Source organism: Heterocephalus glaber, unplaced genomic scaffold, assembly GCF_053883595.1.
Source record: "Heterocephalus glaber isolate CG9 unplaced genomic scaffold, H.glaber_assembly_v1.0 deba00001687, whole genome shotgun sequence".
Taxonomy (NCBI): domain Eukaryota; kingdom Metazoa; phylum Chordata; class Mammalia; order Rodentia; family Bathyergidae; genus Heterocephalus; species Heterocephalus glaber.
Window position 1 is genome coordinate 13,705,389 of NW_028258412.1, and position 20,442 is coordinate 13,725,830.

The 20,442-nt window shown below is 42.6% G+C and overlaps 1 protein-coding gene across 18 annotated transcripts in view; it reads left to right on the forward strand.

Annotated features, from left to right (window-relative positions):
* Window positions 1-20,442, forward strand: part of Cit (citron rho-interacting serine/threonine kinase) — a 169,135-nt gene that overhangs the window by 60,096 nt on the left and 88,597 nt on the right. For 17 of the 18 annotated variants that reach the window (XM_021257359.2, XM_021257360.2, XM_021257364.2 and 14 more), the window contains one exon: window positions 6,776-6,959. In XM_021257359.2, coding sequence (XP_021113018.2) covers window positions 6,776-6,959 — 184 coding nt within the window. Of the gene's footprint in view, window positions 1-5,679; window positions 5,856-6,775; window positions 6,960-20,442 lie in introns of those variants that run through there. The other variant, XM_021257370.2, reaches the window with a different exon arrangement.

Consider the following 20,442-nt stretch of genomic DNA (forward strand, 5'->3'; position numbering starts at 1 on the left):
CATTTTTCCAAGTTGTGGGGAACCCAGGTGCCTACTCTTCAGCCTTGCATTCTTCCCCAGAGAGCAGGGACCTTTGTGGCCCCGTCTAGTCTTTGCCATATTCGGAGTCTGTTTCTGCCTTGAGCTGTTGCAGAGTGAGTGCAGCGTGGAAGGAGGTGGAGATGTGTGTTGTCCATGCTGCTCTCTGACCTTTGGACCTTCCCACTGGGTGTCACTGACATCCTTTTATGGCCACTTCAGGTGATATCCTGGATATCATTGACCCTCGTACACTGTTTGTCATTGAGGCACAGTTCTATGAATTTTGACAAATGTGTTCAATCATGTATCCCTCACCGTGACTAAGATGTAAAACATTTCCATCACCCTAAAATATTTGCTTATGCTTTTTTATAATCAATTTCTCCCATCCCTCTTCACCTGGCAGCCACTCATCTGTTTTCTGTTTCTGTTGTTTTGCTGATTCCAGAATGTCATATTAATGGACTTCTTCATATGTGTCTGACTTCTTTCCCTTAACATTTGCTTCTGAGATGTATTTATATTACTGCATGTGTCAGTAGTTCATTCCTTTTTATTGCTGAGTAGTGATCTATTGAAAGGGTGTTCTAGAATCTGTTTACCTGTTCACTTGTTGCTGATTACTTAGCTCTTTCTTGTTTTTGACTTTATGAATAAAACTGCTATGAACATTAAAAAAAAAAAAAGAGCAGGACATCATGGTAGATGGAATGAAGTCGAAAGTGTCTTTGATTTCATATTTTTGAATTTTCACTGTGTTCTGGACATAGTCCTGATTCATTATATCATCACATACTATTTACTAAAGTGCTTCATCCTTCATTTTTATTTTTTGCTATACTGGGCACTGAACCCAGGTACTTCTCTCTAAGGTACATCCTTGGCCCTTTTCTTATTTTGAATCAGGGTCTTCCTAGTTTGGTAAGTTCTCTGTGCTAACTTGGAACTTGTAATCCTCCTGCCTCAGCCTTCCAGAGTACTGGCATTATAAGTATGCATCACCATGCCCAGCTGTGCTTCATTCTTATGATACAGCACTGGCTGCCAGTCACATATAACTTGGCACTAGTGTCTGTAACTCATATTGATGATTAAAAGTTTAGGAGTGAGCTGGGCATGGTGGCGTACACCTGTAATCCCAGCTACTTGGGAGTCTGAGGTGGAAAGATCACAGGTTTGAGGCCAGCTTGGGCAACTAGTGAGACTCTGTTTCAAAATAAAATTTAGAAAGGGGCTGAGGATGTAGCTCAGTGGAAGAGTGCTTGCCTAGCATGCAAGAGGCCCTGGGTTCAGTCCCCAGTACAAGGAAAAGAAAGGTTTAAGAGTTTGTTTAAAAAAAAAAGTCAATTCTTCATAACTAATTGGGTACTCTGAGGTACATTAGCACTGGAGTTTCCCAAAGTGGCATGTTGCATGGAGTAACACAGTAGGCCTAAGAAATTATCCCACATCTAAGGATCCCATATCTAAGCCCTTGTTACTCATCCATTCTTTTAACAAAACAGACATTGAACATTGAATAAGGAAGCCAAGTACTGACCTAGGTGTTAGATATATAATAGTGAATGTGTTAAAATCTTTTCCCATCTTGGATATTGTGTTCCTGTGCAGAAAGCAAGCAATAAATACAAGACCAAAATCATGAAATCTTTTATGTTTTTAATAATAATGTTTGTAGGGCCGGGGATTTAGCTCAGTGGTTCCGGCACCTGCCTCGCAAGCGGAAGGTCGCGAGTTCGATCCCTGGTACCAAAAAAAAAAAAAAAAAAAAATGTTTGTGTTGTGTGCTAAAAAACTAAAGGTGGGAATGTGTAATCACAACTCAGTGGAGCATGTTAGAAAGAACCAGAGCTAAGGGGACAAATCCATTTGGTTCTTCTTTCATTGTTTTTTAGAAAATATTTTTGAAGATGATAAATTCCCCCCCCCAAAGCTTTTAATGAATGTCAAGATTTAAAAAAGGAAGCAAGAAGGAATTTATAGAAGAGAAATTAACTGCAGCTCTTAAAATAGCTCTTTGTTGGGCCGGGGATTTAGCTCACTGGTGCCACCACCTGCCTCGCAAGCGCAAGGTCCCGAGTTCGATCCCAGGTACCCCCCACCCCTCCAAAAGCTCTTTGTTTCTGCAAACCTTGTTCTGCCATCTCTTATAACTGGAAAAAAGAAAAAACTCTCAAAAAGTTACTTGTGTAGCTTCTGCCACCAAGGAGAATGTGTCCTGATGTCACCTCAAATAGGCTGTTTTATTTTTTTTAAATAATATATATACATGAAAGGACTTTTTCTCCCCTATTTTTCTCAGTGGCTTTTACCAATGAGCAATAAAGATTAATATATGACTTCTTATTTGTCATTAAGGAATGTGGTGGGTATGTGTCGGCAAGGGGAGCTGATGATTTCAAAGTACCGTATCAGGAACTATGAATATAGGCACTCATTAACATATTTTTCAGACAGAACAATGTCAATTTTTAAAGCTTCTTCATTTAATTCAAACATCAAGTACCTTCTTTGTGGCCCATTTTATGCTAGGTGTTCTCTTTTCAAGACCCAAGCCCTAGTCATTTAATTATATATTTGCTCGACAAATATTTATTGTGTACTTACTGTGCGTCTGGCACTATGCAGTATGCTGGGGTGCTATGTGTACCTCCATCAACATAGACTCAAAGCCAGTCAGTATAATTTCAATGTCCTATTAGTGCCCTCTTTTTTTTTTTTTGTAGCAATAGATTGAACCTAGGACCTTGTGCGTGCTAGGGAAGTACTGTACTCTACCACTGAACTATATCCCTAGCCCTGTACCTCTTTTTAAAGGAAAGCAAAACAAAATAACCTCTAACCAAACCAAAACAAAAATGTTTTATGAGGATCAAAAGAGAAACATCTTCCAGAAGGCATAAGAAATAGGAGAATTAGCCCTCCAAGCTAGAGATGGTCTTATACTTGGTAGGTTTTAGATTTGACCAGGTTTTACATAAGCTTTTAAAAATGTGGCATTCAGATTTTAAGCTAGTTCTCTACTCTCTTTTTGGTGCCCTTTTTAGGAGTGTATTGAACCTTCTTGTTCTGTCTTTGTCTCCTGAGCACTCATGTTTCCTTCTCAGAGTGCTTCTTGAGTTATAGTGCATATGTGAATCTCCTGGGGATCTTGTTGGAATGTAGATTTGGATTGAATGGGTGTAAGGTGGGCCTGAGAATCTGCGTTTCTAGCCAGCTCCTGGGTGATACTGATACTACCAGTCAGCTGACCACACTTTGAATATCACGGCTCCATGTGACTTCTCAGATCCATCTGCTAGTTTACGAAGTTTCTCTTTGCTGTATCTAATTTGCTATTTGACACAGTGAGTAAGTTTTAAACTTTAAATTCAATAATAATACTTTTTATTTCTAGAAGTTCTGCTTGGTTCCATTCAAATGTGCTCAGTTCTTTGGTCAGAATCCCTACTTGTTTACCTTGGTAATAGATTTTACTTTTGGATCCATTTTAGATTGTTCTATCTACAGTTTTTGTAGGGCCAACTCTTCCCTTTCGTGTACCTGCTGATGGTCCTTTATGGTAGTTTATATCCTTGAGTGGTTTATTTTTCGTTGTTATTGTAGGTTTTACTTTTTTACTCTGAACTCATTTCCAGTAGAGAGAGAGAGAGAGAGAGAGAGAGAGAGAGAGAGAGAGAGAGAGAGAGAGAGGAACAAGGGGGGGAGGAAGAGGAAGAGGAAAAGGAAGAGGAAGAATAAGGAGGAGGAGGAGAAGGAGGAGGAGGAGAAGGAGGAGGAGGAGGAGGAGCAGCAGCAAAAGTAGAAACAGGAGCAGCAGCAGCAGCAAAAGTAGAAACAGAAGCAGGGGTAGAGGGAGAACAAAAGAGAAGAGAGAAGTGTGTGTCAGTCTTTTTATGGTCCTGTTTGCTCTGGCTTGTGAAAGTGCCCCTCCCCGTCATTTTCCACTGGTGTCTGCCAGTGTTCGGAGGGCTCAGTGTTCCTGGGCCAATGTTCGTGTTAATTGCCTGCATTGTGGTTCTTGCACCATACAGGAAACTGTAAATGTAGAAATCCTGTCTGAGGTTACCATCTCTTTGATCGTGACCTTATTTCTTTACCACTAAAGGGCCTTGGACAGGGGTGAGCATCCTTATCACTTTCTGGAGAGTATTTTCACTTTCTCCACTTCTCTTTGGCTTGAGGCTATGGCTTCTCCCCCTGCATACTTGTGGTCCTAAGAAGCCCTTCTTACAGTTCTCTGTTGTACTTAACTAACTTCCTGTTTGAGGTTTACACCCTAGCTTTACCTGTTACCAGCTGGTGTATTTCATGTTGACATCTTCTTTTTCGCTTGAAAATTATCTAGCCCTCTTTCTGATCTTGCCTACATTAGGCTCGCTTTGAGCATGATAGAATTTTATAGATGAATCTTATTTTATGGTACAGAAATTCCAAAAAATCATAATTACTTCACAGAGGGTGGCTCCTACCCTTCTATTAATCATACTCCTTACTCAGAAATGGGATTCTATTTTAGCCTCCAAAGATAAATTAGTATATAGTGGAAAGGGATTTAAACTTCTGCTAGGAATTAAATGATATAATAGGATTAACATAAACATTCACCTTGATGTGTCTGTGCCTTGCAAAGGAATGAGTATTTAATGCAGATTCTGCCATATTCCAGCCTCTAGTAATTGCAGCATCTGCCATAAACCTACACCTCATGTGAGCAATAATAATAATGACAGGTGATCTTTATAGGGCATTTACTATATGCTAAAAGCTGTGCTAAGTGTTTTATATATAACTTTTCTTTAAACCTCTCCAGAGCCTTTAAGATAGGTCTTTCCTTGTTGCAACCGAGGTGCAGAGAGTTGAAGAAGTAACTTTCTCAGGTCACAGAGCTTGTAAGTAGTGGAGCTGGGATTTGAAGTCAGTAGATTCCAGCACACGTGCCATTAACCACTGTGCTTCCTTATCAGTGTCATCTGCAAATCTCTCTCCATAAAGTTCCTATCTTTATTTGAGTCTCCTTATTTTGAGATGGAAAACTTGTTTTTTTCATCTTTATGAATTGTAACTTTCATTAAACATTTTTTTTTTTTGCTTAAAAACATATTGAATAATTGAAATCAGATTGATTTGAGCTTATATTGCTAGAAGTCCTTGAGGGATGTGGGCTGAAGCATTCGATCTAAATATTCTTTCCATCAGCTAATTTTTAAAGTATGAAGCAAGTAGATTCTGACACTTACAGGGATGATTTAAATTCCCTTGAGAGAGCTTGGAGGTGTTAAATAATTTTCTGGTAGTGCACATTTTACATTTTTGATCTCTCTCCCTCTCCCACTTCATCTTGATGTACCTGAAGCTCTGAGAATGTTCTGTTGTACTTCCCCGGAGCAGCCAGACCTCTGGCTTCATCTCCTTGCTCCTGCACAACCTTTCACTGCTACAGTCACTTCTCAGCACTGCTTCAGATGTTGTTGTCATTGAGGGAGCTTTGGAAACAGCCGGATTGTTTTGAGTCTGTAAACAGAAAACAGACTGCTGCTCGTATCTGGTGTACAGTTTGGTCCAGAACACGAGGAGTTAAAAAAGTCTGGGCCATGAAGGGCTGTGACAACTGTCCTAGGGGGAGCTCTAGCGAGCCCTGGTGGGCAGTGACTCATGCTGCTCTGTCACTCAAATCGGCATTGGCCCCTGCCATGCAGGCGGCCAGGTGGGGGTTCCAGCCAGAGCACTCACCATAGACTGGGGACATGCAACCTGCACTGCGGGGGATGTGATGCCGGCTCGCCCTCCGTCCCCCAGCCTGCCCACCACGGATGCCTCAGCCCGCAGCCATGGTAACGCTTGTGGCCGGAGACACCCCCCGGAGCCCTTGAGGATGGGCAGCCTCCTGGTGACTGATGGACAGGTGTCCACCTCCCTGACAGAGACAGCTTAGTAGGTTGGCAGAAGGCAGAGAGGATGTGATGTGTCCTGAGCCGAGAGTCATGCCGTAAGGAGGTAGGAACCGTGCCGCAGATGTCCATCAGTGCGTCCCATCATCAGCGAGCGGGGTGCTGTAAATCACCGGGAGGAACTTTATTTGGCTGATGTTTCATTATGCTGATTAAACTGCAGTGGATTCCATGGGCATGATTGCGCTGGGGAGGAGGGATAATGAACTAAGAAAAAAGTGATTAATAAGATCTGAGTAGACTCACTGGATATGAATGAACTAGACTGCAGTGGTGTCCTAATGTGAGTTCCACAACCTCATAAGTCCCCTTTCCCCTTCCTTCCTCTCATTCTGGTTAATACATGAGATACAGATATTCCATTCTTCACTAAGATTAGCACTAAATATTAATAATTTAGACTGGATCAGGGACTAAATGGGTTTAGGTCGTCTGACATCCTGACTCTAGCCAGCTGATGCTCTGTGGAAGCCTTCTGGAGACATCAGGAAGGAGTGACTTCCTCCAGAGAGTTGTCCAAGCGCTTTCCTTGGACCAAGTGATCTGTTTGAGTTTATCCTTCACTTTACCCCAGCTGGGCAGGCAGCTTGTCTGCGGGTTGGTGGCCATGTTGGCAGGGAAGGGGTTAATCTCTTGTTGCTGTAGCAGCTGAGGCTGGGTCTGCCTGTGTGAGGAGCTAGATTGAAAGCAGGCGCTGCAGTGCTGTCGCCAACGCTGAAGGAGTAAGACGCTTTTCTCCGCAACAGTGTGGAATCCATCTGAATTTTTCTCTCTCTCCCCTCTTCTTGTTTTTCTTTAACCAGCTCCTCCCCCCTTCGTTCCCACCCTCAAGTCTGACGATGACATCTCCAATTTTGATGAACCAGAGAAGAATTCGTGGGTTTCATCCTCTCCGTGCCAGCTGAGCCCCTCGGGTTTCTCTGGTGAAGAACTGCCTTTTGTGGGGTTTTCGTACAGCAAGGCACTGGGGATTCTTGGTAGATCTGAGTAAGTGAAAATCTGACTTTCCGAGGGAGCTGCATGGATGCATGGCTTACAGAGCCAAGGTGGGAGGGTGGGGGGAGTGCGGCGAGGGAAGCTGCCGATCTGCTTGCATTCAGAAAGCACTCTACCAGTTTGGGCTTTGGTGGGCTAGACTGTTAATATTCTCATCTCACAGTATTTAAGATACCTGTTCCTGTCCGTGGCATCCTAATTGTCAATTTGGTACTTTGGGTTAGTTTTTCAGTCTTTGGTCTTCTCTTAGGGCGAGGAGAGAGTGGGAGATTTCTAGCAGTGCAGATCTTTGGTCAAAAAGGAACCATGCAGGAGTTAAGATGAGCTGCCCATTTATCTCCATCTATATATCTGTCTCAAGTGGGTGGATGGTTGCTATCTTGGCTGTATGGGAAGAATCCTAAAAACCGTGTCTCATAAGCTAAAGGTTTCCTGATGGGTTTAACTGAGCTGCAAGTGGCTGAACTAGAGCTCTAACAGAGAGATGATGCTCGGCTCCTCTCCAAGTATGCTGCAAGATCAGGGATCTGGCAGCTGAGCCTCTCTGAGCTGGGAGAGCACAGGCGGGCAGAGAAAGCCCCGTTACTGTGAGCCACCAGGAGGGAGTGTGATACAGCCAAGACACTGATTCACAGAAACTGAGCTTTAAAGGAAAAAGAAAAGAGAAAAGAAAAACCAAACAAACCAGACTAGCAAGTAGAAATAAAAATATCATGGTAAACCTCTTGACTTAGTAGGTCTTTTTTCATTCTTATCAAAGCTATTGAAAAACGCATTAGCAAGGTGCTTAGCTTGGAGGGTCCTGCCTCCCAGCCTTCTAGAATTTCTGAAAATGCAGTAGTAGTCTGTGGATGTGGGAGCTCGATGACATTCTATTTTCAGAGGAGCAAGTTCACCAGGAAGGTTTTAATTAGCTACGTTATTGCCCAGATGCCCTGGCTCCCTCACTTTGAGGCTCTTGGGGGTAATGTTGGGTAATTAGTTGCTGCCCTCTTAGAGACAAGCAGAATTTGATTTTCTCCTTGGCAGCTTTCTCTCCCTATTTGCTGTGTTCGTAGCTTAGATATTGATTTGAAGGGATGTTGTATTGGTTCCTGGGTGGTGTCTCCCCATGGGTACTCTTTTGACAGTAAGGTTCCTGAAAAGGTTTAAGATTTTTATGGGGGAACTGGGCATTTGATGTGAGATAGGATTGTGGGCTATGACTGAATTCAAGAGAATTGGTTATGTTGAAAGATGTTGAGCTGCTCTTTATTCCTTTGACTGAAGTCTGTGCTTAAATTCAGGTGGATTTTGAAGGTTTTGGGTTTCAGACTGATTTGCTCCACCACCCAAAGCAATCTGGGTGATGGTAGGAGAAGCAGCAATCTAACTAGCTGTTGAATGTGCTGTCGGATGGGTCTGAGATGGCCCAGCAAGGCTGGGAGGTTTTGCTTTGGCATTGAAGAGCAGGGCAGGAGTGGAGGCCCAATGGTAAAGGATGCGTGGTTAGTGGGCAGTATAACCTTGACACACACAGCACACTGAAGGTCACAAATCGAACCAGAAGGAGATGTGTGGGGACTTGTAGTTCTGGTTAATAATGGTGGGCTGACTCAGTCAGAATGAAAGCTCACTTTGGGTGTTCATCAGTGATCTGAAAACCAGAGGAGGACATGGGGGAGTTAGATTTTAGGGGCAGAAGGAGAATGATGTGGAACATCCTAGGCACTGCAATTAATCTGATGGAGTATGTGATTAATTGCTTATTTTTCAGGAAGACTCATTGCATCTTTTTGCTTCTCACAGAAAGCTCAGTTATGGGAGTTCTCTGACGGGGCATCTCAGTATTAAGGCCCAGGTACTAGATAAATATTAGTTGATTTAATTTACTCACAATGCTTTCTCTCAGAATGTGTTTACATTGTTTACTGTACTAGAAGATTTGCTATTTCACTTTCGGTAGTTTGAAATATCTCTCTAGGGCATCAAATGAGCTTCCATTTGTGCCCCAACAGAATGTTTAATAAGATTTTCATAAAAAAATCCGTAGAAACAAAATCATGGATCTGTTATCTGGAATATGGAATTGGAGTATTCCTATCTTTGGGGAACTTTAATGTCTTTTCTATGACAGTTTGGGGTTGGAATCGGAGATGTTTTTTCATCTTACGTCTCATTGTGTGATGTTGCTGTTGGACTTGGCCACTCTATTGAGGGCAGCTCTGTGGTGCCTACGGCATCATTTTAGAAATTCGCTCCACCTGTTGGATGTAGGTTACCCTGGACATGTTAGATTATAATGAATTAGAAATTCAATAAGTGAGAGGCAGTGATGAAATTGCTTAGCAGCTCCTGCAGTTTTATTGGCATAGAGATAGAAAATTAATTGGTAGGGGGAGGCATTTCCTGGGGATGTCACCTTTGCCATCCAGTGACCTCAGATTTCTTCCCAAGCCCCTCCCTGCACTGTTTTCAGTGCCACAGATTCTTGTTTACACACGTTGATTACCTGTGCTGTTCCTCACTCTTCACACCACTGAGGAACTGCAGGTGCCTCTGCACTGTGCTAGGCAAATTGACCCCAAACTTGTTACCAGTGGATTGAATGAAACATTCAGAGGTGGAGCTGAATGAGTAAGGAATTTTCCAAGACTATGGCTATGAGAATGATTTTTTATTGTGATTGCTCCTCATTTTTTAGGATCCTTTTTTGGTGGGGTACCCCAGACTATTTTTAATAGTTGAGTGTATTATTATTTTAGGTGTATCAAGAATCTTGATTTCAGCATTTCTGAAATGAGTTCCTTGCCACATGAATTGCTGAGATCAGAAGAGGCTATCGAGAACCAGGTTTTTCTTTGGGATGGGACTGGGGTAAAGTTAATTTGGAGAGTCCCTGGTCCCCTTTTCCTGTGTCTTCAGTATTCCTTTGAGCTTCTGTTTGCTTGAACTTCACAATAGCAGGGTAGTAACAGAAATCAGTGTGTTAAAGGTTTAAAAATAAAATGAACCCCAGCAGCCTTTCCTCTCCTGTCAGCATGGGGTACATTTCTTTCTCCTTCCTCCTAGATTGAGGCACTGCCTTATTTAAGCTTTGCTGAAACAAGTGCATTTCTGCAAACCTTCAATATAAACTCTACAAGGTAAAAATGAGTTGGCTGTATATTTTTTGTTAGTTCTGCCCCTGACGGTTCTCTGCTTTTGGAGATGTTGCTAGTTTTGGAAGAGCAATGAGATCTCAGTGAGACTGGATTGGTGGGATGATGGTGGGCTGTTTTAGGAAGGGGGCTCTCTAATCTTTTAACTCGGGCCTTTTCCTTTTGGGTGAATCTGAAAATGTACTGATTGTATCAGATATTCAGACATGGCAGAAGAATGAAGTGTGGCTGCCCCCACTTCCTTCCCAAATTTTAGAAGAACTACCTTTTGGTACCTCTTCCTTGCTCTATTGGGCTTCTTCGCATGCCAGTTTCATCAACTGTAAAGTGGGGTAACAATAATACCTTTCTATAGGGTGGTTGGGAAGATTAAATGAAATATATAGAGCACTTTTCACTGGCACATGAAAGCCTTAAAAATGTTCCTGTAATTTGTTATTACTAATACACTAGCCTGTTTTTGTGTAGTGTCCTATATATACCAAGAACATATGGAAAGAACTCAGCAATAATTAGGTAGTCCAAAGTCATGTCTTACCTGAAATCTATCTTCCCAGGCCTTAGGAATTTTCTCCTGGAAGGGCTTGAATGTCCCAACCAACCACAAACGTTAATATGCACCTGTCAAATACCTGTTGGTAAAAGGTGATTGAGGGACAGATAAAAGGTTCAGTCCCAGAATGAGCATCTCCCCATCAAACTGAGCATGTTGAAGGTGATTTGTGGAAACTTCAGAGAACACAAAGCAGACACTTTTGCTGCAGAATAGCACAGTATGAATTGGACACTCAACTGCTTTAGGAAAGTCAGCAGAGTAAGGTAAAATCTGACGAGGGGGCACTTAATGGGTAATACCAATTCACAGTTCCTGCTGGATGAGAGTGATGATTCTTTTCAGAATGTCTGTTTATCCTCCTATATGCACAGGGATCTCTAGGGCAGGGCTGGGTCTTATTCATCTTGATTTTCCTGAAGCACAGTACACTGTACGCCCTCAGTTATTATGCATGCTGGAACTGAACTTATCAGTGTAGTAATGGAAGGTAAGATTTTTGTGTTTGCTCCTTAAAAGACAGTGGATTTGGATCAGCAGAGAGGAAAGTGGAAAGAATTTCAGGTGGACAGAGTGATAACAACAGCCTATCTTTCCAGGGCACCAACTCTGTACCGGTCTCCATTCCAAGCACTTTATACACTTTATAACTCATTTAAACTACACAGCAGCCCAAGAAGAAGGTACCACCATCATTTTCATCTTATGTGTGAGGCAACTGAAGCATGGAGAGATTGAGCAACTTGCCCAAAGTCATGTGGCTCAGCTAGGGCTTGAGCCCAGGCACTGTGGCTCCAGAGTCTCTTGGCCACTGTGCTATGCTGCTAAGTATAAAGGCCACAGGTGGGAAGATATAGGGAATTTGTATAGGGTAAAGTGGAGGACTTTGTGGGGGAATGAAGAGCCATGAGATTGGGGCAGAGTAGGGTGAAAGCTGACAGGCGGGTCTAAATGCTGGCTTTTGTTTAGTGTGTCAGTGGGTTTGTTGTATAGTTCTTGCATTTGTCTGGTTTCCTCTAACTTGTGCATGTGTGTATGTGTGTGTATATGTGTACATACATAAAAAAATGCTTGTATCCTCTCTCCCTAAGAGTTCTTATTTGCTGGAGCAGAAGCTCAGTGAGGACAGGGAACCTCATTGACATTCTTTCCACCATGTCCACAAGCTGCTCAATAGGCATTTGGCAAACCGATCCCAATCAATTTATGGCTGCAGATCTCAAGTTCTTGATGACTGTAAGGTCTGTGTCTCCTTAATCATAGTTCTGTACTTCCAGTTGCCTTCCATTTTGCCCTTAATGGCTTGTTCTAGTGGAAGATGGCCTGAATTCTCCAATCAGTCCTACTTCCTTTTTATTGAAATACTTGGCAGATGGGAGGATTTTCCCTTAAAAATTGTTTACCTTCCACCTTCAGTTGAAGGCTCTTTGATATTATGCTTGCTACCCAAAGCCTTATCACAGAGTCTCATTTATGATTTGATTTTTTCGTTAGTGATAATGATAGCATCTTTTCTGGTACCCAAAGGTACACAGTTGCTGTATTTCCCCAGTACAGATAGCTCGATAACTGAGGGTACTGCCCTCAAGTCGCTTATGTTGTTTCTATTCTTCTGTTCTCTGGATCATGAGTTTACATTTATTCTGTGTGTTCCATTGGGCTTTCTCCTCTCTTGCACATTCAGTTTCTTCTTTCTCCTAGTCAAGCACATTTTGTTCTCCTACTTGCCTTATTTTGTTCTCTATTTAGACTGTGCGTGCTGCCACACAGCCCTGGCAGGACCATTCTACCGCCTTCTCACTTGTCTTAAAGATACCTTTAGGAAATAGAGTCCAAGCAATCCTATCCCAATCCTAAAGATTAGGCTCTAAGAGATCTGTCAAGTGTGTGTTTTGCTGGCCTACACATGCTAATTTGCATGGTTGCCTCGGATCCCTAAAGAAGACAGTTATTGGCTTAACTGGTGGTACATGTTCTGTGCCAGGCTGGCAACTAACTCCTCCACTGCCTAAGTGAATGTCTCTCAATTCTCTGCTTTACTTGCCTTTTATCTCCTGACCTCTCTCTGACAACCTGCCTAAAGAATGGTGTACACTCACTGCCTTTTTTTCCACTCCTACAATACTTCTGAAATGACTGGCTCCAAAGCCTCTGATTACACTCAATCAACAAATCTAGTGATTTCTACCTTACTATGTATACCATTAATTGCTACATTCCTTCTGGACAGCGTCTACTTTGTTCTTTTCTGTATCATGGGTACTTGGTTTTCCTCCTACCTGTCTTTGACTGCCACTCTCACTCTTTTGTGGTTGCTGTCTTGGTTTTAGGTCCTTGGTGTACCATGCCCCGGTTCTCTGTGATTTTATCCAGTTCCCTGACTTTAACTCCCACTTCCCCTTGCCTTCTTCCTCATTTTATTTAAGAAACTACCACTTTCTCTACCCTTCCAGGCAAGAAAATAGTAATCTTAAACTGTTCTTCTGCCTTCCCTGTCATCCCAAGTTACACTTCAGATGTCACTTGCAACCATGTCCATTGTTCTGTCCTCGTTGTCACCCCTGATGGACTTTTGCTTGGACTATTGCAGTAGCATTTTAACAATTCCTCTGCCTCTAGTTTTTCTGGCTGTATTCCCTTCTCCACAGAGGGTGGAATTCTTCCAAAGCATAGGTTGGATGATGTAATTTGCTTGCTGAGACCTTCAACAGCAACCCAGTGTGCAGAGAATTAATGGCCTCTCCTGAACTTGACATTCAAGCCTGGTACACAAGGGCCCTAGCCTGCCTTTTCAGTTGTACCTCCTTCTTGTCCCCTATATCCTGCCAAACTGCCAAGGCTCATTGAGGACAGGACCATTTTTTCAGTTTTTGGGTCTGAAACAGTGTTTTGCCCTGGCAGGTCTAACATTTGTTGAATTAAATTAGACTAAAGTGGCCAGAGATTATGCCAATTCCTTATGCCCTTATACACAGTTCAAACAGCTGCTAATGAAAGCTCTCATCTGTTGAGCACCTCCTGTGTGCCCAGAACTTTTTATTCTGAGAGCTTTATATACATTATCTCATCAAGTCCTCACAATATCACAGTAGCTCTGCAAGGTAGCTGGTATTATTTCCATTTTCCAGATGAGGACACTAAAGCTAGGAAAGGTTAAGTTTTTTTCCCTGAGACTTTGCAGGTAGTAATAAGTCTAAGACTTGGACCCATATCTCATTGGTTCTAGATCCCTGTACTCTCTACCCTACCTCTAACAATCATGACTTTGCTAGGTTATTGGACAATGGTCAAGGTAAGAGTGGCTTTTCTAGAGTTTACTCTGTAGCGGGGTTCATCCTAAGTGCTTAGCAAGCATTCTTACTTAGTCCCAGTAATATTATTTTAGAGACAAGAAAGTTAGTGTTCGTGAAGTTTGGATTACTTCTGAAGGTCACATAGTTTGGTAGAGGGTAGCCAACTTTTTCAAACTTTCAGCGTGGGAGCTGATTGAAACATTATTTTGGGGGACAAATTGTAGCATACCCACTAAAAGTCCAAGTTGAGTCAGTGGCACATACTTGTAATCCCAGCTATTTGGGGGCTGAGGCAGAGGATTGCAAGTTTGAGGCTAGCCTGGACAACAGGCTCAAATACCTTGTCTCAAAATAAAATGAAAAAAGGCCTGGGGGTGTAGCTCACTGGTGGAGTGCTTGCCTAGTATGTATGAGGTCCAGGGTTCAATCCCCAGTACCAGCAAAAACAAGAAGGAAAATAAAAAGATCCTGGTTTTGGAATGAAATAGACATGGGTTCACATCTAGGCTCTGCCCCTTGCCTATTGTGTGAATGAGGCGTTTAAATTCATTTAGCCTCGATTCCCTCATCTCTAAAGTGGAAGGTGTACCTGGACCCATCTGAGGCCTCCTATGGAGTGTGTGAACACTTAGCATCAACTCCAGAGTAGAGGCGGTGTTCATGTCAGTTATTGTTATTTAGGGGCAAGGATGGGGCTAGGGTGCTTTTGGATCTCCTTTTCTCCCTGCTTCCACTTTATAAAGACATCTTGCTGCTTTCTACCCATTGAGTGAATCAGGCTCCACATGGGGTGCCTGACAGATGTCTAATATCTCTATCCAATTTTTTACTCTGAGTGGAGTCCATGATGTGTTGGGAAACCTGCATTTCTCATAAAATGCTCTTGAGGCTTCTAGCAGGATCCAGTTCCAGTGGGAACTGTGCACTGTGCCCAGCAATAGAAGCCACAAGCTCCAACCCATCCTCAGGAGCTTAAGTGTCCCTTGGACAGGAGAGTATATGTGTCATTGTGATGTTGCAGTTCTGGAACCAGTGCAGGTCATTTTCAGTGCAGGGGTCAGAAAGCCTTTTGAGGCAGCATCGACACCATACACTTCTCATTTTGAATTCGTTTGTCCCACTGTGACCTTTTAACTGTAGCTGCCTGGGGCCCAGAAGTGCCAGCACTCCTCCCTCCCTTCCTCTCTCTGTCTCTCCCTTTCTTCCTTTCTTCCCACCTTCCCTCTATCATCTATCTCTCTCTCCTCCTTCCTCTCTTTTTTTCTTTCTTCCCTCCTTCCCTCTATCATCTGTGTATCTGTCTATCTCTCTCCTCCCTCCTTCTCTCTCTCTTTCTTCCCTCCCCCCTCTTCTTTCTCTTTCTTTCCTCCCTTTTCTTTCATCTTTCTCTAGCCTGTGAGTTCCCAGTGAACAGAAAGTACACTGAAATAGCAGGAGCTCCTGGATCTCTGGGGAACATGGTCAGAGCTGAGGTTGGCTCCTTAACTCTCGACTTGGCTCTGTGCTGAGTAGGAAAGCTCTGTGGGGTTTTGAGTAGGGACATGAAGTATCTGGTTCTCATTTTACAAAGGGTCCCTCTGACCCTTGCTGGAGGAGGGAGATCAGAGGGACAAGAGCTGGAGTCAGGGAAATAAGCTAGGTTGTTGTCCTCAACCAGGCAGGAAGTGGAAATACATCAATGAAATTAACCTGCCAAGCTGGGCACTGGCTTAGCAGTGAGAACTGTAGTAAAAGTCACATGTGTAGGTATACTTTTATTAATAGCATGATTTTTGATAAGTGGTTTTAGAGCTACATATTAATCATACTAAAGCAAATGCTCTAATTCATCTGGAGACCACTGCTGGTAGTGTGTATCCGTGTGCATATATGTAGGAGTGTGAGTGTGTGCGAGTGCATGCATGTGTGTGTGTGTTGCTTCAAACCTAGACTCTGAAACTCTTTAGGAGACCAGTGTTTTTGATATTTTCAAGGACTCAATTGAAAAATGTTGTATATTTTTAAATGGGCTTATAAAGTTAGTTCATAAATTTCAGGATGCACAATCTTAAAAGGCGATATATTTTTGGAAACAGGATGCTGATGGATTTTTTATCTTTTGCTCCATGTTACATCTTGTGGTTGCATGTATTTTTAGTGCCGTTGGCCACAATTAAGGTGAGGCCCTCAGCTGAGCTAATTTTGATTACTCTCATTTTAGCACTGAGCATACGCTCTTGGCTATCTCAAGAATGTCTTTGACTCCTGATCTATGATTTGGCAGCATATTTTGTAGGCATGGGGTCCTCTTAGGGAATTAATGCATGACTTGATGTTTACACATGATCTTAATCATTAAGGTGGAGATTAAAGAGCACCCAACATATATACATGCTTGTAGGATGGAAGTATACATTCTTTTTTCTATGTATTCTTTTTTGATTTGAAGTATTCTAGTAATAGCTTTATTTGGGGAGTTTTTTGAGTTATGTGGATTATTATAGGCACATCATTGGAAAAACTGCATTTTGTCATTTTTTACTTAAATTGTTGAGGTTTCCCATGAAGCAATTTTTAGGTCACATGTAATACATTTTAAGAAAATATGTTCTGCACTGCAGGGTTATTGGCCAACCCTACTCTTCCATCTGTGTCATGTACCATTGCTTCTCCTGATTCTCTTTGGGCCTCTAATTATGAAGCAGATGTATATATCAGGAAGAAACGTTGATTTCAGAGTAAATTTTTCTAGAAAATAGAAGCTGGGGAAAAAAAAGGAAAACCCAAACTTGGTTTTATGCTGGAAGAGACAGCACTGCTGTGTGTGGGCGGTGGCTGCATGCACCCGCTGCTCAGAAGTGCCGCTTCTCTCCATGGGGACAACTGCCTGTATATCCGAGATGTGGCCAAGAGGAGTAGGCAAGCAATGTGTGGGCAAGCTGCGTGTTCTTTTATTAGCATCCTCATTGTACTGCATCTCATCAAGCCCGGAGCATGAACTGGTCTGGGCATCTAACATCTATCCTGTTTCCCATTTAATTACCCCCCTGAGCCACCAAGTGATGGAGGGAGAGTTGCTTTTGTGTGGGGGTTGAGCTATTTCTAGGGGTGGTGCTGGACCAAACTGGCTTGTGCGTGTCCTTGGGTCACCAGGCTGTCCTGAGCTGCGGCTTAGTGTTGGACGCAGGCAGTGGAAGAGCTCACTTCCTCTCACATGACCCACTCTCCTTTTCTTCCTTGACCTTGCCCTTCTGAGCATCTGGAGCACTTTTCCTGGGTCTGTCCAAAGCTGTACAGCTAAGAAGTACCAGAGTGGAGATTTGAACTCATGGCTATTGATTGAAGATTCTGTTCTTTGAGCCCCTAGCCATACTGCCTGGTACCCAGTCACAAATCATCCTCATGCGCACAGTCTGTAGGGTCAAGTCTTCCATAGCCTTAGTGCCATGGGGGTAATAATACCTACCTCATAAGATTGTAGGGAGGTAATCTGTAAAGGATAAGCACAGTACCTGGCATGTAGTAAGTGCTTGATAAATGTGCACTACTGCTCATGTTAACGGCAGTGGCATTAGTTCTGTCTCCTAGATTGTTACTTTCTTGAAGTCCGGAGTTGTGGCTTCCTTTAGTTTATACCCCTTACAGCAGGGTTTCTCAGCTTGACACTATTGACATTTTGGGATGGATAATTCTCTCCTCTTTTTAAATTTTTGGTAGGGTATACTGGGATTGAACCTGGGGTCCCTCACATGCTAGGCAGCTTTACCATTGAGCTACATCACCAGCCCTTTTCATTTTGAGGTTGGGTCTTGCTAAGTTGCGTGGGCTGGCCTTGAACTTGCAATCCTCCTACCTCAGCTTCCTCAGTAGCTAGGATGAGAGGTATACAATACTGTGTCTGGCTTTGGGTTGGATAATTCTTATTGTGGAGGGTTGTTCTGTGCAGTATAATTGATTGTGTAGCATCTCTGGCTTTTATTCACAGCATGTTAATAGCATTCCCATCCCTAGTCATGAAAATCAAGTCAGTCTCCAGATATTGCCAGATGTCCCTGGGGGCCAAAATTGTCCCTGGTTGAGAACCCTGGACAAAAAGTACTGCTCCTGGGGATCATAGGACTTTTATCTTCTCCCTTGTATATATTAACTCTCCCTTCACAGTAATAGAAAGAAGGTGGTCAAAAATTATTTGTTGAAGTTTGAGAATTTCAAGAATTTTGGAAGCCTTTTAGTTAGCAGGTAGGATCTGTCCCATGCCAGGGCAGTAGAACTTTTTAATTAGATTGGTTTTTTCCTGTAGTTCTATACCACATTGCCCCAGCCTTAGAGCTGTTACAAGAGTTTTTGCAAACTTTACTTAAAGCAACAATAGTGTCAGCCTTTAAATAATGCCATGCCAGACAGCTTTACCATTGAGCTACATCACCAACCTTTTTAATTTTGAGGTAAGGTCTTGCTAAGTTCCTTGGGCTGGCTCTGAACTTGCAGTCCTCCTACCTCAGCCTATATAGCTGCGGTGGTATATTTTAGGAAGATTTTAGACCAGCAAGTTGTTGCTTGAAGATCAGAGAGCTGTATTTGGTGATACGTAGTTTGGTGGCTCTGAGGACAGTCTTGGATAGGACCCCTCAAGCTGTGATTTACATTAAGGTCAATTCTAGAATATTGCATTGATCAACCGTAGTTTGCTGTTGCTTTGACAGTCAGAAGGATGGCTAATAAAAACTCTAGAAAAAAATGAATTGTGATAATATTTCAGAATGTCTGTTGGGATGTGGATCTGTTTGCCTAAGACATACATTTGAGAGCTTGTCATTGATGCTCACAGTTCAATTACCTTAAGTGCCTATATGATGATTAAAGTTGAGCCATACCTGTGTTTAGTATATTTATTTTCTAGAAATGCAAAGAAATGTTATAGTATTTTAACTGACTTAGGACAGTCACTTAATCATTATCTCACACTTGTACCTTGCCTGGAAATTTATAGCCCACCATGATTAACAGTAAATTTGGGTTACCACCTGAGGAATGGCAGCGAGGCACTGTCACCAAATAGCGTGGCCAGAATGCCGCATGGAACCCAAAGCTAAGTCTTACAATGAGTCTAAGTCTTTTAAATGTCTAGACTGTAGGTCACAAGCACTTTCTTCTAATTAGCACCATGGTTCTCAATTTTGACTGTCCATTACAATCACTTGGGAACTTAATAAAACTGGTGCTGCCAGGGCCATACTCCCAGTCTGTCTGTCTCAGATTTAATTGGTCTGAGTTGACCCTGTACATCTGTGCTTGTTAAAACTCTCCAGGTAATGCTAACATGCAGCTGGGATGTGGACCAGGGAAGTTACAGAAAGCTGCGTTGACCTCTCCCCTCCATGCTCCAGGCCCATCCCCCAATCCCATCATTATTTATATGACTGTTGCTACAAGCTCAGTTTAGTCACAACATTCTTAACCACAGCTTTTTTTAGATGTGATTTTTATTTATTCCAAAAAACGATTTCTTTAGCATATTTAAACTGAAGAGCTCTTAATTGCTGTACTTAGAACTTCTAAACAGTGAACATTTGTCAGGCATCAAAATAGCAGAATGAGGGAGTTGGACCTCGGGTGACAAGGAGGGTGTAACGAGTGCTGGCTGTACATCTCCATTCTGGGCCCCATTAATGAGTGACCTAGAAACGCTTTTTTTTTGAGTAAGCAATCTGTTTTGTATCCACGGCCCTGCACTTTAAGCATGAAGCACTGCTGGAGCCTGCCCTCCATGTATCATTAAATTTTGTGAGCCACCTCCCACCCCATCATCATGAACCCATGTGATTGTTCTTCTAAAAGAGGGTCAATTTTCTGCGCAGGCACAGAAAGCTGTGGCCCATGTTGTCTCTGACACATGTTGTGCACATGACTTAATGCCATGTGGTAACCCTTGGTTATGGAAGGACCTGGGATCGTCCCTCTCTCCCTTGGGTGGTTTGGGTTTTGATTTCTAGCTGACCCACCAGAGTACAATTAGGAATAAAGCAAATAGTGAAGTAAGCTCAAGGCCATGCTGAGCAATCCGCTTTATCTCATATGAAAACTAAAAGAAAGTACACGCATACATGTGTGCGTGTGTATATTTTGGCTAGAAAATAGGCTGGTGGAGGTGTTAAAATTTTTAGCCCAACATGAGATTTTAAAAAAAGATTTATTTATTTCAATCCCTATTGCCCATTTCTATGAATAATCACCATTTGTTTCAATGTGAATAATAACACAGAGCACATTCAGCCCCCTGAGTTACCATTTCAAGCAACTGTTTTAGGCCTGTGAGGCATGTGCTATTTACAAAGTTGCATGGGTAGTAAGAATAAAAGCAACAATGATAATAGTAAAAGTTGGCATTTATGGAAGCCTTGCAGTGTGCCAAGGACATTATGTGCACTACCTCACTTATTTGCCACAAGCACTCTTTTTTTTTGGTACTGGGGATTGAACTTGGGTCCTTGCGCTTTCGAGGCAGGCAG